Source organism: Colletotrichum aenigma (assembly GCF_013390185.1).
Source record: "Colletotrichum aenigma strain Cg56 chromosome Unknown KSG_Cg56_contig02, whole genome shotgun sequence".
Classification (NCBI taxonomy): domain Eukaryota; kingdom Fungi; phylum Ascomycota; class Sordariomycetes; order Glomerellales; family Glomerellaceae; genus Colletotrichum; species Colletotrichum aenigma.
The window spans coordinates 4966637-4992279 of record NW_023500908.1 but is presented as its reverse complement, the minus strand read 5'-3'; the positions used below and the strand labels follow the sequence as shown (position 1 = coordinate 4992279).

The 25643-nt window shown below is 55.0% G+C and overlaps 8 protein-coding genes across 8 annotated transcripts; 4 read left to right on the top strand and 4 right to left on the bottom strand.

Moving 5' to 3' along the window:
- Positions 1-93: 93 nt before the first annotated feature.
- CGCA056_v003362 (uncharacterized protein) lies at positions 94-2763 on the bottom strand (the record flags this gene model as incomplete). The annotated part of the gene is made up of 2 exons (XM_037318619.1): positions 94-1767; positions 1846-2763. The coding sequence occupies 2 exons, from the start codon at positions 2761-2763 to the stop codon at positions 94-96; spliced, it is 2592 nt and encodes an 863-aa protein (XP_037183508.1).
- Positions 2764-5068: 2305 nt separating this feature from the next.
- Positions 5069-7725, bottom strand: SAL1 (Calcium-binding mitochondrial carrier SAL1; the record flags this gene model as incomplete). Its single annotated transcript, XM_037318618.1, has 6 exons — positions 5069-5621; positions 5763-5928; positions 6038-6864; positions 7116-7323; positions 7424-7504; positions 7563-7725. The coding sequence occupies 6 exons, from the start codon at positions 7723-7725 to the stop codon at positions 5069-5071; spliced, it is 1998 nt and encodes a 665-aa protein (XP_037184211.1).
- A 689-nt stretch (positions 7726-8414) lies between these two features.
- SSN8 (RNA polymerase II holoenzyme cyclin-like subunit) lies at positions 8415-9423 on the top strand (the record flags this gene model as incomplete). Its single annotated transcript, XM_037318617.1, has 2 exons — positions 8415-8574; positions 8630-9423. The coding sequence occupies 2 exons, from the start codon at positions 8415-8417 to the stop codon at positions 9421-9423; spliced, it is 954 nt and encodes a 317-aa protein (XP_037184212.1).
- Positions 9424-11491: 2068 nt separating this feature from the next.
- Positions 11492-12271, top strand: rsad2 (Radical S-adenosyl methionine domain-containing protein 2; the record flags this gene model as incomplete). Its single annotated transcript, XM_037318616.1, has 1 exon — positions 11492-12271. The coding sequence occupies one exon, from the start codon at positions 11492-11494 to the stop codon at positions 12269-12271; it is 780 nt and encodes a 259-aa protein (XP_037183355.1).
- A 4969-nt stretch (positions 12272-17240) lies between these two features.
- Positions 17241-19947, top strand: eglD-8 (putative endo-beta-1,4-glucanase D; the record flags this gene model as incomplete). The annotated part of the gene is made up of 2 exons (XM_037318615.1): positions 17241-18022; positions 18912-19947. The coding sequence occupies 2 exons, from the start codon at positions 17241-17243 to the stop codon at positions 19945-19947; spliced, it is 1818 nt and encodes a 605-aa protein (XP_037183354.1).
- Positions 19948-20418: 471 nt separating this feature from the next.
- CGCA056_v003357 (uncharacterized protein) lies at positions 20419-21420 on the top strand (the record flags this gene model as incomplete). The annotated part of the gene is made up of 1 exon (XM_037318614.1): positions 20419-21420. One exon carries the CDS (start codon positions 20419-20421, stop codon positions 21418-21420), a length of 1002 nt encoding a protein of 333 aa, XP_037183361.1.
- A 108-nt stretch (positions 21421-21528) lies between these two features.
- CGCA056_v003356 (Short-chain dehydrogenase/reductase ATR10) lies at positions 21529-22281 on the bottom strand (the record flags this gene model as incomplete). The annotated part of the gene is made up of 1 exon (XM_037318613.1): positions 21529-22281. One exon carries the CDS (start codon positions 22279-22281, stop codon positions 21529-21531), a length of 753 nt encoding a protein of 250 aa, XP_037183360.1.
- Positions 22282-23990: 1709 nt separating this feature from the next.
- On the bottom strand, positions 23991-25265 carry CGCA056_v003355 (uncharacterized protein; the record flags this gene model as incomplete). The annotated part of the gene is made up of 1 exon (XM_037318612.1): positions 23991-25265. One exon carries the CDS (start codon positions 25263-25265, stop codon positions 23991-23993), a length of 1275 nt encoding a protein of 424 aa, XP_037183363.1.
- Between the last annotated feature and the right edge of the window lie 378 nt (positions 25266-25643).

Below are 25643 nucleotides of genomic sequence, written 5' to 3'. Positions count from 1 at the left end.
TATATTTCCCGCACATCTGGATGTCCCTCCCCTCCTTGTGTTCATTCTCTCGTATGCAATATTACGAAACAAGCCTCAACTCTTCGAGGCAGTTCACGCTGGACCGATGATGAGCTCCTCGCTGCCGCTTACACTTTTCAGCGTTGCGGAACACGTCCACGCCTGGCCCTTGTGCGCCTTCACGGACTTGGGAATCTTCGTGTGGCTGTCAAACTTGACCCCTTGCCCGCGGATGTTGATGTCGCCGCTAACGCTCGTGGCGTCGATAGCGCCCTCCCACGAGCCCGGATAGACGATCTTGAGGTTGCCGCTGATCGTATCGTGTACGGATTTGAGGTGGCGCATGGGCGGGGGCGCTGCCACTGCCTGCCTGACAGATGAAGAGGAGACCTCAGTGACAGAAGGACTGCTTCTCTTGGGGATGAGATCGCTCCAGCGGCGGTCGGAGCCCGGGAAGGTGCGGTACGGGTCGCGCGCGCCGATGGGGATGAAGGGGATGTTGGGGATATGAGGGATGCGGGGCATCTTGGCGGGGATGTCGGGGACGGGAAGCGGGTTGGTGGGGATGTCGACGGGGAGGTTGGGGTCAGCCCTCTCTTTCTCCCTCTCGCCGCGGGAGAACGTCTTTGCGATGTCGACCCAGAGGGGCTCCAGGACAGTGGCGGCGATGGCGCCCGACTTGGTCTGGGTCACAAGCTCGGGCTCCGCCGCCGTAGTGGAGGGGAGCAGGCTGAGGTCGTAGACGGGGAGGAGGGTGACACCGATGTCGCCCGAGACGGAGTTGATGAATGCGGCGGTGCTGAAGGCGGCCCAGGCGCGAATAATGCCGGATTTCGTCTCGATGGTGGTGATGTAGTTGCGCGGCGGGATGACAGTGTCGGGCTTGGCGCTCTTGGCAGCTTCTTCGAGGGGCTGCTTGACGAAGACGTCGCCCGAGACGGACGAGACCTCGAGCACGGCAGGCAGCGGCCGCGACTCGAGGACAGGCTTGGGTTGCACGGCGGCGGCGATGTCGCCCGATTCGGAGCGGATCTGGAGCGAGTCGAAGAGGGGCCAGCCGCCGGCGATGTCGCCCGAGATGGTGCGCACAACGATGTTACGGGCGTCGAGGCGGTAGGCAGGTGTATCAGCCGCGGTGCCTCCGGGGACTCGGACGTCGCCGGCGAGCGTACGGATCTCGAGGGTGTCCTTCACGGAGACGGCGAGGTCGTCGACGAAGCGCACGCCCAGGTGGAGCGCGGCGAGCGTGAGCTGGTTGAGCTCGGCGTCGGCGGGGACCCAGACGGTGGCGCGGATGGCCATGCACGGGCGCGAGGACTGGCTCCATTCGATGGCGTCGGGGGCCTTGACGCGGAGCTGCTGAATCTTGGCGTCCCATTCGACCTCGACGTTAAGGCGCTCGTCGTTGCCGACGACCTCGAGCTCAACCGATGGGCCCGGGCTGTCGGAGAGCTGGCGGCGGACGACAATGTCACCAGTGATGTCAGGCTGGTAGCCGCCGTGGGAGGGCTGCTTGCCTTCTTGGACGGTCTGGAGGACGCTCAGCCATTTGGACGAGTCGAAGCCGACGTCAAAGACTCTGGTCTCGAAACGGTGCTCGTTCTGGGCGCAGGCGGACCGAGGCCGCCAGGGGAGAGGTCTGGCTGGGCCGGAGCCGGGCTGCGACGGCGTGGTGGGATTGGAAGGCTCGGCAGGAGCTTCGGGCCCATCTTTGATTGGGAGGCCGGTGACAGGGTCGAAGTTCTTGGCGGGCTCCTTTGAGGGAGACTAGGTGTGTGTTAGGTTGAGAGACAAACTTTTTGATGAAAATAGAAAACAGAAGTTTTGGAAAAGGATGTCACCTACCGAGTGGCCCACGGTCCCGCTCAACATACTTAAGAAGCCGACAAAGATGGAAAACATCAACAGGGCAAAGAGCACCATCTTCAGCGTCCTCCTCGACGCCCACGGGAACCTCTTAAGGACCCTGTCCTTCCATGGCAGCGGCCTCTCGTCGTCTTGGTAGGGCTCGTCGCCTCCCATGCTTTCGGGGTCGCGGCCCAGCAGGTGCCGCGCTTCCTCTGGGGCCCCCATGGCTACTACGGGGGAGAAGGTCTGGTAATTCCTGAACTCTCTTGGGGATGACGACGATAGCGGCGACGTGGGCGAGGGCGTGTAAGCCGGCGGTGCCTCTCGGGGGATGTTAAAGAGGGATGGCGTATGGGAGAAGAGGCTCCTTCTTGGATGTGTCCGGGGCGTGCGCAGCGGAGTGTCGGTGGACGGCGAGTACGGCGTATAAGACGACGAGCTCCGGGCGTGGGAGGTGTACGTCGTCGTGTGGGACGGCGTGGCTACGCTGTCGCCGATGGAAGAGAACCCGTCGTCGTAGTGGTAGTCGTCGTTGTCGATCGACGAGGTACCTCGATCGTACGTATGCGGCGAGGCGTTTAACCTTGTCTCTTCCCTGGCCTCGGTGTCCTTCTTGGAGGACTTTTGCTGTTGCTGCAGAGAGGGATCTTGGACGAGGACGTTGGGTACATGCGGGACGCCGGCGGAGGTGGGCAGCGTCGCGTCGGTGACGTTGTCGGTGGTGTGGTCACGACGGCGATATTGGTGTTGCTGCAGCTCCTGTTCCTGTTGCGGAGGGTAGAGGTTGTCCGCTGACGACGATGAGCTCTGGAAGTAGCCGTCTGTGGGCGACAGGTGCACGTCGAGGTCGTCGTCCGGGACCTCGAAATCGGAGTCGTCGGCGGAGTACAGGTTGTCGGAATACGGGGCCGGCATGGCGATGCCAGCAGCCCAAGAGCAGGGCCTGTTTCTATTTGTGTACCGTTTCGATCTTGCCTCTCTCCCTCTGCCTGACTGCCTGTGCCTGTGTGTCTGTGTGTCTGTGTGTCTGTGTGTGTACCTTCCCTTCAGATGGTTTCTGCTTTACTACTACGCTCCCTGTTTCTTCAATGCCGGGGTCACAGCTTATTGCAGCTACTGTTTGAGCTTTTTCGCTGGGCTTTTGAGACGGCAGCCCCTTACACCCACTTCAGAAAATCGTCCCAAAACAAACTGCGACGGTAACCTCAGGGTCTGAACGGTCAGTCCCGTCTCTCACACCTCCTTTGACAAGAGGTTTGACAGGTGCTGAATCGCAACGGGCTTGGCTGATACGCGCAGTGTCGAGGGACGGGTAAAACGGACTGCCAAGACCAAAACGGCACGGCTTCGACTTCCTCGGAGAATTTCTTGTTGAAGACGGCTTAGCTTACAATGCGAATTGTAATTGTGTAAGAAGGGAAAACAATGCGCGCAAGCTGTCGTCGTAAGGCGGGGTTCGTTGCTGGTGGTGATGGGAAAGCAGAGGAAGACGACGATAGTTGCGTGTTCCAGCGTTGGCAGGTACGTAGGAGGGGAAGTTCGGGAGGGAGGAATGTAAGAATAGGGAAAAGAGTCGGCTTAGAGATACAGCGGCGGCACGGGCAGGACCGTTGAATGAGGCAAGTCCAGTCCCGTTCCTTCTGCGGCTAACCGGCGTCGACATCGGTCAACCCAAACCCAACCACCCGCCGTGCGATTGCGAATTTACGAGCAGAGATAGCCATGCAGAAACACCCCCGGTCAGTCATCCAGCCGCGACCGCCGAAGACGCAAGACACACTACGCATACCTTACTTTCGGGCTCGAAAAAAAAATTACGATAGCAGCAGTGTTTGGTGTTCGCACCGGCGCCTGTACCCGATACGGCGACAGCATGCTCGACATTACTGCTGCAAAGGAGGGGGCGACTCGTCAGCCTGCAGATCAGGGAGATATGAGACCGCGTACCGACACAGCGGTGGACGGCGGAGGCGGGGACTCTGCGTCTTAGCAAGACGGGCCCCGCGATGCTTGACTTACGCAGTAGCACCACCGCCAGAAAATGCTTGACTCCTGCCGCCTGCAAATACGCTGGTTTGGTAGGCTTGCGTGATACACGCCTGTGCGCCCAAAACGAAACAGGAAGCTGGTTAACGGTAGCATCAAACTCAATTGGACAGAGGTGGAGGGGTGGAGCAGGGCCGCGCCCGACAGCAACTGTGAAGAGGCACAGAGGGTACTTCTGTCAGATTGTTGGGAGAGCGGTCGACTGGGATTGGATGCCTACGGCAGGAAGAAGCTACTGTCTTTTGGTACTCGTCTTTGTTCTGTCTCATTCTCTCACAGTTGACATTTCTTCGCAATCACTTCGCAAGGTGGTGGAGGTGGACCATCTTCACCCCGATATTACGCTGACAAAAGTTCCCATGCTGGCCGCTTCGGTTATCGCTCCGAGCCGGGGTCGGCCGGCCGGCCATACATATCTTAATGTGTGTTACCCTCTCTGCTCCGTGCTGACGGTGTTACGAATCACAGTCGTGTGCCTGCATCTGCACCTCGACGGGGTATGTCGTCAATCCAGCTTCCTCATGGTTGGAGCACTCGACGCGCGGGGGTGACGACAATCGCACGTAAGCTCTTGATGAAGCTTATCCATTGTCGGGGTTAAAACTGAAGATTTCTGGTCCTCGTAGGGCAGACGATGACGCCGAAGGTCCATGTCCACGTCACCCGGCCTGCCATCTGAAGATTTGGGGGAGGGGAAATGGGGGGATCGCGAGAAGAAGGTTAGATCTAGGCACCGACCGGTCGGCACACAAAATGCAGGACCCGTTCGTCGTCACGATAGTCTCAACAAGCATCGCCTCCACGTGGTTCATCCACTTTGCACTATCAGCGCTCATCCGGATTGGGTACAGATCTTTGGCATATCCGACTACCTACGCCGTGGTAGTAGCCACCCAAGTCTGGGCAATCTAAATAGAAAGTCTTCTGGTATCTCGCCTCCACGTCTTCCAAACGCCATGACAACTGGCCATGTTCCTCAAGCAATTGTATCATGAGCCGCTCTCAAATCGGCGACCAGGCTATTTCATTCCTCCTACGCCGTCCCATAGTCTTCCCTCTCCATATGACGCTCCTAGAATACTCCCCGGCTTTCGTGGCCGCTGTAGTTGAGCGTTTCTTTGTAGTGATAACCAACCACCCCCTGTTTCCAATGCTTTCCTTTCTACCTGGCACCTCACTCTAATCCGAGGAGCTTCTTTGAGTTTTCATACACAATCCAAGTGATGCTCAGGGCGGGAGCAACCTTGAGGAGATTGGGAGTGAGGCCCTTGTACATGCCTCGCATGCCTTCGTTCTTCAACGTCTTGTGTGCAACGTCCCATATGCCTGTGTAAGTGGCGGGGTGCATTACCGTGCCTTGCGTCTGGAGACGGGTGCGCAGCACGTTCAGTGGGTACACCACCGATGCACCAAAGGCTCCGCTGGTGGCTCCGATAAGCCCAGTCATGATGTTTCCTGGCTTGACATCTTCCTCATGGATGCCTCGGTACTTTGACATGTACCTCTTGTACGAAGTCTTGAGGAATTCAAATGTGCCCATGTCAATGGCACTGTAAGGGAACATGCCCATCAGGCCCATAGTGACACCGCGGTACGCACTGCGCATTCCACCCGCTTGCCACATCTTCTTGGCAGTATCAAGAACGAGTGCATTGCCAGTGAGGCCGCCTTGGACTGTTGATGTTTGGAGGCGGAACTTTAACGTGTCAAGCGGATACACGCAGAATCTGAAAGCCTGCAGTCAGCAAACAAAGCCGGGTATAACAATGAAACAGTGACAGCGACAAAAGCCAGCACCAATGGGATGAAACATTTGAGTTGGCAGGGATCGAGCAGCAACAATCGCGATCGAAACGGGCTAGACTTACTGGGCAACCATGCCGGCAACACCACCCGAAACAAATTTCGAGTACCCGTTGATCTGCTTGGGGTCGTTGTGGCCCTCGAGCTTAGCCAGAGTACGCTTCGCGGCCTCATAGGATCCGAATTTGATGGCGCTCTCGGGCATGATTTTGATGACGTTGAGTCCATTGCCTTGACTCGGTCAGTAAATGCATCGGGCAAACAAGCTTCAACGGCGATACCCTGGGCCGAGAGATGACTCGGACGCCGGCGGCATCGCCGCGACTGACAAATTTCGTACCTGCAAAAAGACTCCGAATGCCGCCCGCCTTCCACAGATCTTTGACGGCATCTCCAAAGGGGCGGACGGCATTGCGAAGAGCATCTACTGGTCGCCCTTGCTTCAAGGCGGTGGCAGCAGTCTCGGTGGTGGCTCGCGTGTTGACCAGCAGGTACACCTTGAGACGATCGAGAGGGGCGGTGGCAGTTCGCGAAAGTCCTCCGGCGACGGCACCCGCGATGAAATAACCTGGATCAGGAGCGAAGTCAGTCAGTCTCTTGGTCTTGCGTTCAGCAGTTGCATCGCAGCTGGAGCCTTGCTCGGAGCCAGTGACCGGTTTCGCTTGGGAGGTGCCGACGCCGGGGAGTTTTCGAATGGTCGCGAGGCCGGTGAACTGTTCGTCTGCGGCCTTGGCGCCGGCCTGGAGGACCGCCGCCGCCGCCATGTCGACGTCCACGTTGTCGGTGATGGTTGGGTGTTTTGATGTCGGTATTGACGGTATTGTTGCGGTAGGGTCTCTGAAGCTGCTTGGTGAAGTCTGCTGTGCTGGTTTTGATGAGGTAGGAATTTTCGAAATGTCAGGATTCTCCTCTTGAGAAAGCACCATCTGGCCGTCCGTGTCGGTGAGGGGCTCGGCCGGAGTCTCACGATCCGATGGTGATGCGATCCTCAAAATGGATCCAAAGAGGGTTTGCAGAAGGAAGCCGGTCGTACCTAAGCCTTCAAGTGTCTCCTCCGACACCATCGAATCACCCTCAGCCGTGAGAGTGACAATGGAAGAATAAAAGTCCAACACTGCCTTGAGCGGCGCATGGCCATTGTGCGTTGGCATAAACAGGAGGAAGTCCCTATCGGAGATGCCTTATTAGTGAATTGCTCCTCTGCCAATTTTGCACAGATGAGATCTGGAGGGGACCACGATGTACGGCGTGTCGGCGAAGCGTCCTGAGATCTCGGTCTCCACCCTTCACCGAACTACACCGAGGACATCACAACCCCTGAGGCCCCGCCATCACATGGGACCAAATTTCGGTCATTTCCAGCCCATCATCTCTGACACGAAAAGGAGAATCCTTGAGGCAAGGGGAATCAGGCTCACCTCCATTCCTCGAAGCTGATGAAGCCGTCGTTGTTCATGTCGATGTCTCCGAAGAAGGCACTGAGCTTGCGCATCGGCACAACCAGCCCGGCCCGCCTGAAGGCCTCCTGCAGCTCCGTCTTGTCCAGCCGTCCATTGTTATCCTTGTCTATTGACTGGAACAATATCATGAGCTGCCTCTCGGTCTGCTCGACGAAAGTGCGGAACTCTGGCATCAACACCCATTAGCACCTCTCCTCGACCCCCAAGACAGGGGAACCCAGCCAACGAGCTCCAGCCTCAGCTCAAAACTCCCGTTCGCAGCTCACCTTCGTATTGAATCTTGCCGTCGGCGTTGGTGTCGACGACGGTCATGATCCGCCGCAACATGTCCTCCGCATTTTTCATAGCTGCAGCGCGACATCAGTACCATCCCACAAGGGGCGTCGGACAAAGAAAGATGCTGACGGTGATCGATCCTGTTCAGGCCCTTTTGCAGACCCTTGAAGTCGAGATAGCCGGTGCCCTGGACGTCCAATTGCTTCCAGAGCTCCTCCACGCGCTTATCGCGCTGGTTCTGCGATTCTTCCATGTCCATCTCGAGCTCGGCAACCCATTCTGTCACGCCCATGGCAGCAGCGGCATCAGGGCGCAGGGCAGTAGAGTCGGGGCTTCGGTTTCGACGCGGGAGTCATGGGGCGACGACTACGGTTATCGGTAAGGTGAGTCGCTCGCGGGGGGTTCGGTATGTATGTTTTGTCTCATTCAGACATGGCGGGTTGGGAAAGGTGTTGTCGCGACACTTGCATGCTGCAAGTCACAAGGACTGACGTAGGAGGGATCGTGAGGTGCGGCGTCGACCAAGAAAAAGTAGAACCCGCTCCCGCCTGCCGCAAGTGGTTCGCGCAGAAGCCACAGCGTCAAAGGCTCGGCATCATGGGGGGCTTCAGAGGGTGCCGGGGTCCCACAGGCGAGACAAGCGAGGCAATCAGCTGCCGCCAATTAGCAGTCCTGCCGGAGCTTTCAGTGCTCCAGAGCTTCTGTGGCTGCCCTGTCCAGCGACAGCGGCTTCCTCTATTCCCGTCTGCCCGTCCCGCGGCACATTCCATCTTTTCGTTATCGGATGACGCGCACCGCCACACTAGACGTAGGAACTGCCACAACCTCTTAGTGTTCACCAGCCTCGCAGCCATTCTCTAACTTCAACCCTCAGCCTTGCATTCCTCCGTTCCAACCGGGCACCTCTGTCAACCGGCTGTACGGTGCAATTGAGACGCAAATCATGACATAGGGCTCGAATCGATACTGCTCCAGGTCGTCATGGCTGCCAATTACTGGGAGTCGACCCAGCGTCGCTTCTGGCTCTTCTCGAAAGACGACCTCGGTGCGGTGCGACAGAAGCTGGAAGACGACAATGCCGACCTCGTCCAGATGTTCTCCCTCCCGCAGCAGCGGCACCTGGGCGTCTACTTCAACCAACGTTTGTTCCCTCCCGCGTTTCTCCGCCGAGACTGTCTCACTGATTCAAACCACAGAGGTTAATCGCCTCGGTAAACGAATGGTTGTCCGTCAGCAGGCCATGGCCACCGCCCAGGTCTACATCAAGCGCTTCTACACAAAGGTCGAAATCCGCCGAACGAATCCATACCTCGTCGTAGCGACCGCCCTTTACCTGGCTTGTAAGATGGAGGAGTGCCCACAGCATATTCGTTTGATTGTCAGCGAGGCGCGCTCGTTGTGGCCTGACTTCCTCGGACTCGACACCTCGAAACTCGGCGAGTGCGAGTTCTTCATGATATCCGAGATGAGCTCCCAGCTTATCGTCTACCAACCATACCGCACACTCAACAACTACCAGCAAGAGTTGGCTTTGACTCAGGAGGACGTTGCGCTGGGCTGGTCCATCATCAACGACCACTACATGACAGACCTTCCTCTTCTGTATCCACCGCACACTATTGCCTTGACTGCCATCCTTCTCGTGTTGGTCCTCAGGCCGTCGTCCAGCATGTCAGGATCGAACCAGCCAACGGCGGCGGGCATTGCTGCTGCGAGTGCGGCCCTAGCCCAGGCCCAAGGCAGGGCTCCTGGACTGCCTCCGACCCCAGGCACCCCGAACTCCGCGGACAAGGAGAAGCAGCCGGATCTTAGGTTTGGCCGGGTGCAGCGTTACGGTGCCTGGTTAGCTGAGAGTAGTGTCGACATCACCGCCATGGTTGACTGCACGCAGGAGCTTATTTCTTTCTACGAATGTCAAGAGCAATACAACGACAAACTCACTCGCGAGCAGATCAATCGCTTCGTCAAGGCACGGGGGCTTGACAAGTGAAGCGAGCCCAGCTTCAGAGTTGTCTATACAACCAATAGTACGATACTCAAGCAGGAATGTTAGTTGTAAGCATCGCGGTAGCTACGTCGACAGGTGAAGTCAGACGACCTGTTAGGATGAAGGATACCGCGTCTGTCCTGCAGCTGCGAATCATGAGTTCGCAAAGCTAGCTACTCGATCCAGACCAGTAGGTTCAAAGCGAATAGCATCCGAAATTCGAGGCGCAATGGGTGCAACACGGGTCATGCAGAAGGTGGAATTAACGATTTGAACGAGACAACGAGGAATGAATAACAGACGCATAGTCGTACTACACAACGCCCCCCAATGCCATCGCCTGGCACTCTCATGATCTAGTTCCGGTCTATCTATTGAAGCTCCAGTGCAAGGGCGCAAAAGAACATTCAGACAACCGCATCGGCTGTGATTTGTGTGAGCGTATACCTCAAGCCCCATTTTGCGATTTCATTTAGTCAACTTCAATGGCAGTCGTCATTTTATCGCCACCAGACTTCGGCAATGATGGCCATTTCTCACACAACGAACCATGACTTCATCTCGTGATCTACAACCGCCCTTGCCCACAGAGGGCTGGCTTCCAGCGTCTTCTCGACTCCAGCAATATTCTCTTCCTTGGAACCATTATTATCGACCTATACGGGTTCTTCAGTCTCGAATCCAACGGTTACAATCACAGGCAGGGGGGCAAATTACAAAAGGCTCACCTCAACTAGAAGGCCTGCATCTCGGTAGTGTCGTTCGACAGGCGGTCCCTCATTTAAGTATTCAGCATACCTCTTGGTGAACTTCTCTGCACTGTCGTTGCGATCACGACCCCGGGCGAGGTATCTGGCCTCGGCGTTTTCTTTCCTCACATTGAGCAGCAATACGACATCGGGCTTCGCATTCCCCTCCTATTCGGGTTAACGACCATAAGTCTGTGGACTTGCATGCTCGCCTCGCGCCGACTTACCAAACGGAGTCTGTCTTGAAAGGGCCACACGGTCCACGAATTGAGTTGCTCCTCGCACCTTGGGAAGCCGTCGATCAAGATTCCTTTCAGACCATCTTGTCGCATTGCATTTTCGATTGCAAGACATAGAAAAGGGTTCAGCTCCTCTGACGTGAGGAAGCCTTGATGGTCGAGCTTCTCCTGGATCCGGCCGGTGAGAGGCGTCTCGCGGTTTGCTTGCATCCAAGTGCGCAGATTGTCCCCAACAGAAAAGTGCAATAGGCTGTACTTTTGTGCCAGGTACGCGCAGATTGTCCCCTTGCCAGATCCAGGTGCTCCTATCGAGATGGCAAGTATGCATCTGTGTGCCCAACTTGAAAGGACAAACCGAGGACAAATATCACTGCGAACTTCCGTCTTTTCGCGGCGATTTGGGTGTCCATGGCGTTCGCTTCTCTACCCGAGTGTGTGTTGGCAAGGTGATGTCCAGTAGATGAGCTGCAGGGAACGTTGCAGTACGTCGTCGGCCGGGATATTGCAGGCGGTTTAGCATTACATAAGGTCACGGCATCTCCTTTGTTCCAATCAAGTGGGGGGTTGAAATGAGAAGCACCTGGCTGAACTCTAATACCTTATCCGCAGCCCCCGGTCCCCGTCGACATGTTTCTCCACTCATCGACGACAGTTGCTCAGAAACAAGAACTGGCTTAAACGAGCTTCGATCAGCTATCTAAGTCTCCAAGCCTTCACTTCCTTTGAGAGGTCGCCTAAGCAGGATGGGGATATCAACATCATTCGCCGAAGCGGCACTGGCGCTCTTCTTCGCCATCCCATACTTCGTTTGGGTCGTTGCGGTCCCGGCAGCTACAGTAGCTTATCTCTCACGTCGGCGCGGCGCCGAATCATCCCAAGTCTATCCCTCTGAAGGCGACAAGACGTTGGAGAAGTCTTAAGTCTCAGGTGGCCGATGACCCGGACGCCCCGGTCTCCGTGAACTACTTCCCCTCCCGCGAATGCAACTACGCCTGCGGGTTCTGCTTCCACACCAACACCTCAGGCTATATCCTCCCCTTGGATGAGGCCAAGCGCGGCCTGCGTCTCCTCAAGGAGGCCGGCATGCGCAAACTCAACATCGCCGGTGGGGAGCCCTTCCTGCACCCAAAGTTCCTAGGAGAGCTTCTCCGGTACTGCAAAGAGGATCTAGACCTCGAGAGCGTCAGCATCGTCAGCAACGGAAGCAAGATCCAGGAGAAGTTCCTCCGTGAGCACGGGCGGTACCTGGACATCCTCGCCATCTCGTGCGACTCGTTCGTCCGGGACACGAACAAAGCGATCGGACGCGGGGAGAACGGCCAGGCGGACGGAGACCACGTGGCGCAGGTCTTCCGCATCGCGGAGTGGTGCCGGGAGTACGGCATCATGTTCAAGCTCAATACGGTCGTCAACATTTTTAATTGGGACGAGGACATGGCGGCGCAGATTGCGGAGCTGGCGCCGTTCCGGTGGAAGGTGTTCCAGTGCCTGATCGTCGAGGGCGAGAACGAGGACGACACGCGGGTGCGCGACGGGCGGAAGTTTCTCATCTCCGAGGAGCAGTGGAGGACCTTCTGCGACAGGCATAAACACCTGCCGTGCTACGTGCCGGAGGATAACCAGACGATGGCCGGGAGCTACCTTCTCCTGGACGAGCGTCTGCGCTTCCTCGACAAGGGCGACGGGCCGATGAAGAAGAGCGATTCTTTGCTGGATGTCGGGGTGAAGAGGGCCATGCAGCAGGTTGCGTGGGATAAGAGCGCTTTTGACAAAAGAGGTGGGGTTTACGAGTGGCGGAAACCGCAGAACGTGGATGGCGATGGAGGTTGCGGTGGTGGGGATAAGAAGGAACTGGAGTGGTAGGGCTGGGATGTTGTAATTCTGCTCGGCAGTCATCAAGACCGGCCGAGACTACTTCAAGAGTTTGGGAGGTTGGGAGAGGGGTTGATTGTGTTGGCTTTACTGGGTGTTTAAAATGCTGCGAATTCTTCATGCCATGCCTCTCGTCTGGCGCAGAACCAAACATGTCTCGACCAGAGAACACATTCTGAGGGGTTTGTGTTGGAGGCAACGGCTTGGGTAAATCTCAGGAGAAAGGATGATGGGTGTTGGCAATGTGAATGGGAATGAGGTGGATCGTGGCAGCGATCGTGGCCTTGTCATGGGGCGGAGGCACAGTAGCCTGGCGCCGTCATCAACGTACAAGCCTCATCACCGTTCCAGAGAGACCATGGTTGATTGAAGCGGAGGAATTACTTTCTGGTAATAAAACGAACCCCAGGCTCATGTTGGGAGGCATGTATGCAGGTAGGGAGGGTGCGAGACAAAGATTGGCTCGAGGAGGGTATTTGGGTCTCGCCTTTTCATGTCAGCTTATGCTGACCGTAATTCAACTTAATGTTTACAGGTCTTTGGGCGTTCTTTGGACCCCAACATTTGTTCGAAGGGCTGTGAAAAGTTTTGATAAAGTACCTCATACTCACACACTTCGATGGCAGCGTGTCGTCACAACATAAGTAACAGGCCGTCGATGCTGGCCCTCTCCTCAGCGCAGCCACTGGAGCAGCGCCCTGATCAGACCTCCCACCTACCCTGCAGAAAAACCTCACTTCAGTTTAGATTTATCCGACTCATCCGCCAAGCGCTCCAATATTTCGACTAGTCCGCAAAGTGATGCCTCACACTTGGGCAACTCGAGAGATGACTGTTTGTAACTCCAGATCTTCGATCCAGACTACTGGCAACGTAGCGATTTTGGAGGCTCTTGGCTTTATGGACAATATACTACTAAGGCCCCATGAGTATCACCTCGTGCTCATGGTATGGCATGGCCAAGAACTCATCAGGCTTGTCTTACATCGCCTACTCATGAAGGTGAGAATACAAAGGGGCTCTGCTAGCTGGGCAGTGTCTCCTATACGTCTAATAGCGTAACTGATACTTCTGTAAGACTGGCGATTGTAGTAGAGAAACCGACAAGGATGGCGATAACAATAACGATAGTAGACAACGACGATAAACAACGACGATAATGGACAATGATAATGGACGACGACGATAGACGACGACGAAAGCGACTATATAGGCTAGGATGTATAGGGGGTCTAGTAGGAATATAAAAATTGCATGTAAGTGTCTAGACCCTGCCCGGATAGTTAACTGACACTGCCCTCATAGTAAAACTCATGCAAAAACCCCTTATCCTCTCGTCACGTTAACATCATCAATCCTTCGTCTTCATAGAATCAGCACCCACTAATCAGCCTCGTGATGCATTCTTCTTGTATCCTTCTCTGCCTACCCATCATGATGAGTAGCCCGGGGAAATTCCGGGGTCAGTCTAGATGCCTCCACGGCTAATGTTGCCATTCCCCGAGTGCTGACGACAGGTGTAGGCTGGGCTACGGCTACTTGAGGCGACACTCGACCAGACCCTCGCATGTTCCGCCTCTTCAACAGCTCCGCGTATCTCTCAAACCACTCATCCAACTCTTCATCATTGTAACCGTCGACGTCCACATCGAGATCAGCCCACTCGAGCTCCTTCGAATCATCTTCCGTCAGTTCAGTCAGATTTCGCCTCATCACACGAGGTACTCCAGCGGGCTTGGGCAGAGCCGGGATACCTGGCAAAACCCTTCTGTACTCGTCTGGTATCAACTTGGCGTTGAACTTCCTCTTGGCATAAGCGGCGGCATTCACGTAGCTGTATGGAAATGGAGGCGAGGGGTTCGAGTCCTTCAGCGCCTTCTTCAAAACTTGGAGATCCGGGAGGCCCCGATAGCTTGCGGTGTGGTGGGCCAGTTCTGGATGTTGACCCTGCTTGTAGAACTCGTCTTCTGTAAGCAGTGCGAAACCAGGGTCTTCGGGAGCCAAGAGGCTGGGCCAGCACTTATTCTCCTTCATACCGTGCCATTTCGCAGCGTCACCCTTCTCCTCCGGAAGACCGTCCCAGTCTTTGATCGTAAAAATCGCCCGAAGAGTATTGATAGAAACGTGGCTCACGATTGCTAAGAGTTGATGGTCAGTTTTGACTTCCTGAGACCCCAATATCCCTTTCCTAACTTACTAATTGGCTTCTTGTTTGGTTCCGGTGTTTCGATCTTGGCCTCCCCGACGGTCTTGATGAACTTGTTCTGCTCATACGTCTTCTTATCCGTTTTCACAGACGCGGCAGCGTTGTTGTTGCAGAACCCCTTGAACATGGATCCAGCCCCGCCATTCTCATGCCACTCGATCAAGCGTATCCGCTGCACTAATTTCTTCTTTTCTGCCTCGGCTTCTGAGGGCCAAAAGTACCGCGGGGGCCACTCGTCTCTTTCGCAACCTTTGATATTCTTCTTGCCCTTGTTGTCCAAGGTCGTTCGAGCAACGAATCCGTTCATCCAGGGAAACCAGTGCTGATGCGTTTTCATCGGCTTCTGAATCGCAATTAAACCCAAGTCGTCGGTCGCTGAGCCGTCGTTACTGGTGCCCGCGGTCGCGCCGCAGGTCCATCGGACCATGTCCGGGGTGTTCGTATGAACACTCATCACCGACCTGCACTCAAGAGGTCAGGGATCTGTTAAAATCACGAAGAGCGAGAAGATTTGTGGCAATCTACCTGTAATGGAAACAGGCCTGGGACCACTGTTTCGAGCAAGTCATTGGCACTTCAGACTCATAGTACCCCATGTCTTTGGAAGTGCTCGTGATGTGGATTGTCTCATCCTTGGCGCAGCCTTCAGTTGACGTCTCTGCTTCGCCAAATATCTTTGGCACATCGTCCTTGGCCGCGCCGTCCTTGGCACGTCTTCCGATCTTGCAAGCAGAAGTCGTGGCCGAAGCCGTTGTCGTTGGGGAATCTCGCGCACTGGAATTGGGCGCATTAGTAACAGCAGGCTTGTTCGTCGGCTTAGGGTCTGGCTTAGGATCCACCCTCTTGCATTTGCTCTTGTTCTTCCTCACACAACCCTTTGACTCTCCGAGTGAGTCGGGAGCGTTCGCGAGTGGGTTGAACACTGCGAAAAGGTCAAAGTCCCAAGAAGGAATGCCACAAGCTTTGCCGACCCAGTTGTCAAAAAAAGACGCGGCATCCAGACCGTTTTCGACGAATGTCTTGGCTCCTTGAACTGCAGTTCTGAGAAAGGGACCGCCAGGGACTGCCATGACACCGGACTGCAAGATAATGTTGCAAGATTCCAGCATAACTGCGCAAAAGGCTTCTTTCAGACCTTCGAGTGCTTCGACAACAACATCGAAGATCTCTTCGGCGATTTCGAAGTTACACTCGCATGTTCCCGCCACCCATTCTTTTCCATCTTCATCCTTGTAAATCAACGACTCGACGTAGTTTTCTCGCGGCATACCATCACCCTTGCACTGAGCGCATTCATATTTAGCTCAATTGTATTCCTCTGACAAGAGTTTTGCTACCCGGACAGTATCGTAGCAAACCTAATACTTTTAAAAAAACGACAGCAGTAGAGAAAACAATAGGGGTAGTAATAATAATAACGACGACGACGAGACACGACGACGAAAGTGAGTATGTAGAAAACATAGTCGCTTTAAGAGGGTATATGTGTGTCGACACTGCCCGGCTAGCAACTCTCTGATTAAGTCACTTACTCCATAATTATCAGACCCTTTAGCCTTACACCAAATTTTGCAAGGAGCGAGAGATTTGTCCCTGTTGTCATTGTTGAAGTAGTCAAAACATTGACCTGAGGAAGAATACTTCGCAATGATTTCTGCGTCAGTCGTCTGCTGACGAGTTACCAAAGACGGCTGAGCGAAGCCTGCATGGGCGATGGTGGAAGTGATACAGTGTATCGAGGCAAAAAGAATTGATAAGCGCATCGTCTATGTGCTCAGAAGTGACTATAAAGTAACGAGATAACAACCACAAGGATGGGATGCTTGAAAGCTTGACCTGAATTGTTTATTTCGAATGAACCTTCTACAAGCAACCACTTTATATTCTCAAATATTGCTGTCTATGGTTGATCTCCTGTGAAGGACTTCATGATTTGACTCTCCTAACCTCCAACGGACCCATGATGCCGCCCATTCCTGGCTCCAACTAACCCCCATCCCCCAATAGCCCCTACATAAATGCACATCATGGCACCTTTTTCACCATCTCTAATCAAATCTTTACCAACATCATGATCTCCATGATCCACAAAGCGTTGGGTGTCGGTAACCTTCGAAGGCAATGCGGTATCAATCACTTTCCAACTGTCCAGACGACAACCAACAGCCCCCCCCCCTGGTCTACCGCCCGATGGCGGCACAACGGCGCGGACCCCATTTTTGTCGACTATTTTGTTCAGCTGAAACTCGTTAGCACGGCATCGGGTGTGCGGCATCGAGTGTTCGACCTAGACTCAGCGTGGTGATTGTCCGACCTACCTCAACGACGATATCGCATCACATTGTTGGACGCAATCTGGGAGTTCACCCTTGGCTTTCCTCAAATAGAAATTTGGCCCCTGATGTGCATTTGTTGGTTGAGAAAACTTAAGTGAACTATCAGATGTCAAAAGCTTGGATTTGGGGTGTTTGACGTTGGAACGCTCTGCTGCTGTGTATATCTCATGAATTCACCCCCAAACATGCGTCACTCCGCCACCCCCACCCTCAGCTGTTGGTTCGGCCGGCCACACAAACCCAACCGACCAGGGAATGAACAACTGTCCACTTCAACAACTTCACCTCTGCCAGCTCGTGTTCAAACGTTTCGCGCGACCCTCAAATTTATGGCAGATGCAGGCTGGTTCCCTTCCAACATCATCAGACTCATTTCTTGACATCTACCGTACCTATCTTGCTCCGAACGTTCTCGAACATGTCCCAGTCTTCTGAGTACTCACACGACGCTACCGTCAAAGCCATCACATCCTTTTATGAATTCATGAAACGCATGCATGCAGAAGAGGCGGCGCTCCTGGAATACCCACCTCCAACCGGCTGGCCGCAAATCACGCACGAATATTTCGCTAGCCTGGGTAAGACGAAGGAGGTCATTGAACTTTTGAGGAGCATTCCGTATTTCGTTTCCGGCCCGTATGGTATTCCATGCATCCTGAAGTCAACTAGGCCAATTGAGTATATCGACTGGCAGTACTCTGAGGAAATCAAGAGATGGCCTGCCATCGAGCCCCCCGAGCTAGACAACAAAGAGGGTAGGCTTCCGGGTTACATCATAGACCTTGCATCAGCCCAAGAGGAGCAGGTTGGATGGACTCTTCTACTCGACACCAAGCGCGGAGTTGTAATACTGTGGAAGAACGACGGTGATCTTCCCAGTTGGGCCTGGTGTTCGGATGCGGATCCGTACGATGTGGAAGTTGACCCATACGGGCCTGAGGGATGGAAATGTATGCCGACCTATCGCATCGAAACTTTCTTCGAATTCTGCAAGGAGCAGTATCGAATCATGAACTGGACGCCAGATCTTCTTCGGGGCGACGTATGTCAGCCGAACGACGTTGACAACCCCTGCGAGGGCGACTTGAGGAGGAGACAGATAATGAGAGATGCTGGGTGGCCAGGCACCGATGGAGAAGGTACTGGATGGGACAGAGAGAAAGCAGAGAAGGACCTCGAAGAATACGAGGAAGAGATAAGGTCATTGCGAAGACAGACCTCGACATAAATCTTGATCGGCAAGAGGATGTGTAGCGAAGAAAAGTTCGCTTGCGGGCACATGATAAAAGCCCATGCTCACTCACTCTTTACGAGCGCTTTTTAGTTCTTCCTCAGCTCGGAAAGAAGTTTTCCAGACGTATCCCTCAGGGCATTACAACAATGCTACATACTCCTCTTGATCACATACAGTTCACAGGCAAAGCCGCGCCTCATATTCCGATACCCCCTATTTCGCCTACACCGGCAGTGGCAGAGTGACCTCACGTTCTTGTCTTCCTTCGCGATTATTCGCACCCGACCCAATGTACGGAGAGCGCTTCTGTAAGCCCTACCAGATAGGCGCTGTGGCTCATGCAGGACAAGAGGCTCTTGGTATTAAGGATAAACTAGCCAAGCGGGCCGCTCATGACAGCCGGTGGGATGCCCCATTGATGTGCTTCTTAATCAACCACTTTGAACTTAGCCTAGTGCGCCTCGCTAGGGAATTTTCTTAGGTTGACGAGCTGTCACTCAGGGACGCGTACTTCATTGAAGCCTATTCGTCTACGTCTCCAAGGGTGCGCTCCAGCCCCGGCTGCTCTTGAAACGGAACAATAGACGTCAAATGAACATGTCGGCGGCTTGCGTGATGACAGGACCGACCGCCATTTTCAGGTACAGGTGATGATTGCACGGCAGTCAATTAGGAAGCCGGCAGTCAGAGTCATATGGAGTGGTGTTCTCTCTACATAACCAAGCAACACCACTGAGATGCCAGGTCAGCGTCCTTCTAGTCTCTCATCGTCTCCTGTGCCGGTCAAGTCGTTGGCTATCCATTCATTTCCATCCTTTACGGTCTTTTTCATATCCAACCTCACATCAACATCAGGTCTTCCACCCTCTTTAGCTTAGCCGCTGCCATCTCCAGCGCGTCCGCTCATTACTTCTTCCCCCACCTCATCGTCAACGGCAACTTCACTGGCTACAACGAATATGTCCGCGAGAATACCCAGGGATACATGCCCCTGAAAAACGGATACGAAAGCACAGACCTCCGCTGCCGGACTGACTCCATGCAGTATGCAAGCAAGACCGGCGTCTACAAGGTGAAGGCCGGCGATGAGGTCGGGTTCGGCCTCAACTTCGGCGGGCGGATCCAGCACCCCGGCCCGATGCAGGCATACCTTTCCAAAGCTCCGGGTGATGTGCGAGAGTACGACGGCTCCGGCGACTGGTTCAAGATCTTCGAGCTCGGCCCCAAGACATTTTCCAGCGAGGGTATCCAGTGGGGTGCCTATGACGTCGGCAACTTCACCTTCAAGTTGCCGGAAGCGACTCCAGCAGGACAGTATCTCCTCCGCATTGAACATATCGGCGTCCACGGAGCGGGAGATTTTGGTGGGGCCGAGTTCTACTTCAACTGCGCGCAGATCGAGGTCGAGAATGCGAGCGGCGCCTCCGGAGGGCCGGGGCCGTTGGTCAAGATCCCCGGCTTGTACACCGGCCACGAGCCTGGTATCGAGTTCTACATGTACTGCCCGTGGATTGTGAACTACACCATGCCCGGCCCTGCCGTGTGGCCGCAGCCCCTTGCAGCGAATGTCACGGCCGAGGATGTCAACATTGCCCCGACTGCTACCCCTTGGACTCTCCCGGCGATCACCTCGACTCTTGAGGCGGAAAATACGGTGCCTGCAGCGACGGCGACTCTCGCCTCGAACTCTACGTCTCTTCAACGGCCCGTTGGAGGACTTGTCTCTTCGACGTTGAGTGGAAGTATTCAGACGGCTGAAGCGGTTTTGGTATCGTCCACGACATCAACCTCGAGCTCGGCGATCGTCTCCGCAACCAGCACCTCCAGAAAGTCGCGATGCGCTCCACGAAGCACGGTGATTCAGACTGTCTACGTTACTGCAAATGTGTAGGAGACCCGGAATGTCAGGGACTCGATCTTCTCCTTCCACAGTGTAACTTTCCATTAAAACGTGCGACTAGCCCTCAGAGAATGCCAAAAACAATAAGCCTGAAAGAACCACAGAGTGCATGTCCCGTCATCTTCGCCCGTGAGTTTCAACGTTCCCCTTCTAGCGGTGGGATACCGCACCACCGCCAATGCGCACGGCACATCCGGAGATCTTTTTGTGGCTACTGGAGTATGACCGAAACCTAGTCTGGAAGTTTATTCAGAAGGTTCACGACACTTTTGTGCTGCTTTTAGTGATGCCTTAAATTCGATGAACACCTCCCTTACAAGGCCCGTCATCTCAATCCTTCCTCTGTCACTTCCGATCACAATGTGGTTATCATCCCTGCTCAGAGGCCCGCCCACTCCCCGTGCAGTATTGCCCATACTCTTTACACTTTCATTCATAAGCATCTCGTTGATGATAATGAAAATGCGACCGACGACCAATCTCAACTTCACGAGTAAAATCCTCCGGGGCAAGGACGAGATACCAAACCAAGTGCACTTTGTCTGGGCACTCTACGACATTGATTCTGAGCTTGAATTCGCCTTCGAGCAATACCTATCGATGTACTCAGCCTGGTTCTATCTGAAACCACACACCATATATCTCCATACAAACGCCAAGGAAGCTCAAATCGACCGCGCTCGCAACGGATCCTCCGGAAAGTGGGCTGCGCGAATATTCTCGATGCCCGGTCTTCAAGTGAAATGGATGGAAGCCCCGCGTAAGACGAATAAAGGAGTCAAATTGGCATATAAAGAGCATATTTCAGACTTTATGAGAGTCAAAGCCGTCCATGAATATGGCGGTGTGTACATTGATTTCGACGTACAGGTGTTACGGGATGTGGCTGCGCTGCGCAAGAGCGGATTCACGGCTCTCGGGGGGCGACAGATAGACCAAAACTTGAACAGCGGCACATTCATGTCGAAAAAGGGTGCCAAGATGACGAAGCTCTGGATGGAAAATATGCACAAGGTCTACAACGGCGGGTGGACAACACACAGCAATTGGTGCCTGACCAGAGTTGCGGAGAGTCTGGTTCGCGAACCAAGCGAGGTGCTCATCCTCGACAGTAAAGCTTTTGCGCCAGTTGGTTGGAACCCGGAGGACGCGATTGAGTTATTTGGGCTGCAAAATGAGACTCTGGAGCTCGACATGGACGCCGGATTAACAGCGTCAGCGGATGAAGGAGAAGTCAAAATTGACTGGACTCCCATCAAGCCATCGTGGCCCTTGGATTGGACAGCAACTTATTTCTTACATGCTTTCACCCCAGATTGGAACGTCATTCCTATCGAAGGGTTTCATGGAGTCACGCCACACTATGTTCTAAGTCGTCAGAGCAACTACGCATTAGCGACATATCCTGTTGTGAAGCATATGTACATCAATGGTCTCGTGACAATGGAGGATGGGGAGTATTAGGCGGGGCAACGATCAGGCAGAGTCATAACATGTCTGAGGAGTAGCATCTTGACAAGTATATATACATAAAGCAGGCATGAAAAATGAGATGGTCTTGGTGCTCAAGTCTTACCAAGGAATAGTCCCATTTCTACTCGAAAATGTCGCTGACACACCACTTCTCTTCTCCAACGTAGCCATCTCTACAATTCTCCTAGCGCCCAGCTCGGGCGAGGCGGCCCCATGACTTGCCAAGATCTCTTCGCCCATAGATGCTGTCATCTTGGTGTCGACCAATCCTGGGCAGACAGCATTCGCAACTCCTCCAACATCTTTCAGTACCTTAGCATAGCCGACAGTCAGCATGTTGACCGCGGCCTTGCTGGCATCATACAAATTGAATGCGAGGTCTTGGAACGCCAAGGTGGTGTCTAGCGCCGCGCCCATCGATCCCTTGGTAGAGCTGACGAAGACGATCCGCGGGAATTGGGACCGGCGAAGAAGCGATAGGAGTTTTTCGGTCAAGACGGCAGTGCCGACGACGTTTGTGGCGAAAGTGGATGTCCACTGCTCGCGGACGGAGAGGCTGTGCTTCACGTCAAAGTGTACAGCGGCGTTGTTGACCAAAACATCGAGCTTGCCAAATGTTTCTGAAATATAGGCGGCAGCAGCAAGTATGTCTGCGTCGACCGTGAGATCGAGTTGTACAGCTGACGCGAGCAGACCACGAGACTTCAGTGAATCAGCTACATCTTGACCGGCAGCAAGGCTCCGAGAACCAATGACGACATGGTAGTGGTGGTCCGCCGCTAAGAATTCGGCAACGGCACGGCCAATCCCGCCATTGGCTCCTGTAATAAGAGCAACTGTTGGATATTCCATAGTGTCGAGTATTGCGATGAAATGTTTGGGGAAAGCTTTTGGGAGAGCTTGGTTTGGTATGTTTTGTTCCTTTTTCCTTCACTCTCAATTATATATACTATCCTAAATGACTCACGATGATAATGCCTCTGTGAAGAACGACTCATCATGATGATGTTTCGTAAAGGGCGGGAAGAGATAAGAGATTTGTGATGGACTCGTTATTCGAGGCGGTAAGTTGGCTCACCTGAGCTTCATTGGCTTAAGAGATAGGAGTTGATGTTGCTCATATCCCCGGGCGAAAGACAGCAACTCAACGAAAGCTGCGTCCCCCGGTCGAGCTCAGCAACATCCGTCACTAGAGAACTACCTTATATAAAACCCAGTCATGCTAACGCAGCACCCTAGATTCCTTCACGGCTGAAACTGCAGTCAATGTTTCAGAGAGGCCCCGGATGCCGTCGCCGGCGAGACAGAAGCCGGCGCCGTGCGGGGCCATGCGGGGCCGCGACTCCGGGAATAAGCGGAGCGGCCCAAGTATGAGTGATTTGCGGATGATCTAAGTATTCTACCTGATGATGAGCTTTGGCGTCAAAATCTATCCAAGTCAGAAGAAGTGTCTAAGGGAAGACAGCAGATTCGAGAAAGCTGAACACAGCCCGATTTTCTCTGTCAAACCAGGAGGTGCTCACCCCGCGCTTGGTGCGTCATGACTTGTCAACCCAGCGACGGCTTTAGCTTTCAGGCCGAGGCACTACGCATGCAGACCAACGTCGATGGAGCTCCTCAGCAATCCAGGTTATAGATTTGTCTGAGCAGGTTGAAAACGGGACTTTGATCATGGGAAGCCACTGCGTTATGATAAACATATGCAAGTCCAGTCCTTGACCAATGTCTTGGTCTGTCTCAGCCTGCAATGAACATAAAGGCTTCAGATGAACTCGAGCCCTCTTGGAACTCTAACGACTTTAGACCTGGGCCCCGCTAGTCTCAGCGATTCGATGGTCAGAGCCAGATGCATTACTAGTCCTGAAAGGGGAGTGGGTAGATGTATTTGACGGTCTTCTGATAGTTGTCCCTCCGCTTATACCCCTGGGAATTCGGTTTAGTATAGCAACCCACATGTTCAGACGCCAAACCGCATGTATTTGTCGGGAGTCTCGGGATCAGGAGCTTTGACTTCTACCGTTGAGCATAATATACTGTGTAGCCTTCCTAAAGAATCCTGAATGCTGTAGTTGTTTTCATACTGTGTCCTGAAAACCTCCCCAAAGAAACATCAACATAACTGCAGAGTTGCAAAGCGTGCTCTCCTACACCAATATGCCACCAGACCCTGATCGACAGTCCCACACAACTTGAACCCCCGGACCGAAAGCTCCATCAACGGGCCGTGGAATGGAGAGGCCCCTTGGTCCCTCGGTCCCTCGGTCCCTCCAGACGACCCTTCCCTTCCGTCCGGGCGATGAGACACCAGATCTCTCGACCAAGACACGGCATTGCAAGAAACCTACCCTAGCAATCCTCCCCGACTACCACACCACACCACATTCCTCTCCACGTGGGGGACGCGCAAAGGGTCTCGAGCTCAACTCAGCCGCATCTTTGATGACTCTAATCTAAGTAATCTACCAAAATCCAAACAACTCTTTCCACACGCAACGTCTAGCCAACGAAACACGACCCCGATCTAAAAATGCCAACACCCAAAATGTCTATCCAATCTAGCTTCACTCCCTCGCCCACGCCGCCAATACCCCATCCACGATCTCCTCGCCCTTGGTCACCCCAACCTCATGCCCCGCCTTCAGCACCAACACCTCCACCGCGTCCTCCCCCAACACCCTCCGCGCATCCCACACCGTCTCCCCAGGCACCACAATCTCGTCCCGCTCCCCGAGCACGAACAACACCCTCCCCTTCCTCAACCCGGCCCCGGCCACATCCCCCTCCTCCCTCCGCGCCTCCAACACCTTCGCCAGCACCCGCCACTCCTCGTCCGCGCGATCATACACCGGCGCCTCCCGTATAGTCGACACATAACTCCCCACAAACCCCTCGTGCGCCGCCAGCTGCCACCCCACAACCTCCCCGATCCGCCCCCCGCCCACAAGCCGCAGCTCATCCCACCCAGCCTCCTCCTCCGGCTCCACGCCGTCCACGGCCTCCGCCTCCGGCACATCCCCCGCCCTCTTCGCCGGCGCCAGCCGCCGCCCGACAACCCACCTCCTCAACCCCTCCGGCAGCAGCGGCGAGTTGTACAGAAACCGGCTGCGCCAGCCCACGTGCGCCGCCGAGCGGATCAGCCCGCCCGGCGCGACCAGCGTCAGGCTGCGCACGAGGTGCGGGCTGCTCGCCGCAAACGCCGCCGCGACGGCGCCGCCCAAAGAGTACCCCAGCAGGTGGAACGCGTCGTCGCCCGTCCACCCGCGCAGCGGCGACGACGCCAGCGCCAGGAGGATCTGCGTCGTGTACAGCCGCGAGTCGTACGGCAGATCCGTCGGCGCGTCAGAGTACCCCCTCCCAAAGAAGTCTGCCCATCCAGCATTCAGCACATGTTTCTGAGAAGAAAGGGCGAGCAACTCACCAAAGGTCATCACCCTCCACCCCCGCCTCACAAACTCCCCCGCGACGCCCCCGAGCGCCAGACACGGCGTCCCGATCCCGTGCAGCAGCAGCACCCTCTCCGCCGCGTCCTCGGGCCCCCACTCGTACACCCGCAGGTTCCCGTACGGCGTGTCCACGTCCCGCGCGCCCGGGAACACGTCCGGCGGGTACGGCAGCTCGTCCCGCGCCAGCGTCGACAGCCGCGGCAACACCGTCCACCGCGGCGACCGCGCCGTCTTGCGCCGGTCGCGCCCCGGCGACGGCGTGATGACCGTCCTGGACGCCGCCGGGCTCCGGATGAGCAGCGTCGCCGCCGCCACCGCCGCCGCGAAGCCCGCCAGCCCGAGGCCCAGGTGCGGGAGGTCTGGGCCTCCGCCCCCGAGGAGCCTGTCTCGCATGTTTCTTGGTGTTGTTGTTGCGGGCGGTCGCTTTAGTGTGTCGCTAGTGCCCGTCTACGAAGTGGGAAATGCAAGGCTGGGGAACACAGGATGTTGCGGAAGAATGTTCACGGGAGGACGTCAAGGTTGCGGTTGCGGTTGCGCCGGTGTGGGACGGTCGGGCCCCGTCGCCGCACGGAGGTGCGGGATGATGGGACCCCGCCCTAAACCCCCAACCTCGGCAGTCTACGGTGCATCTCTCTGCTGAGATACCCTGAGCTCCCTGACTCGACTCCAAAGACCCCGGCATGACTAAATGAACTCGATATTACCGAATCCCAAAGGGCTTACGCAGCGCTCGATTGACTCTCACACGGGTTTGCAAAAGTAAACAATAGG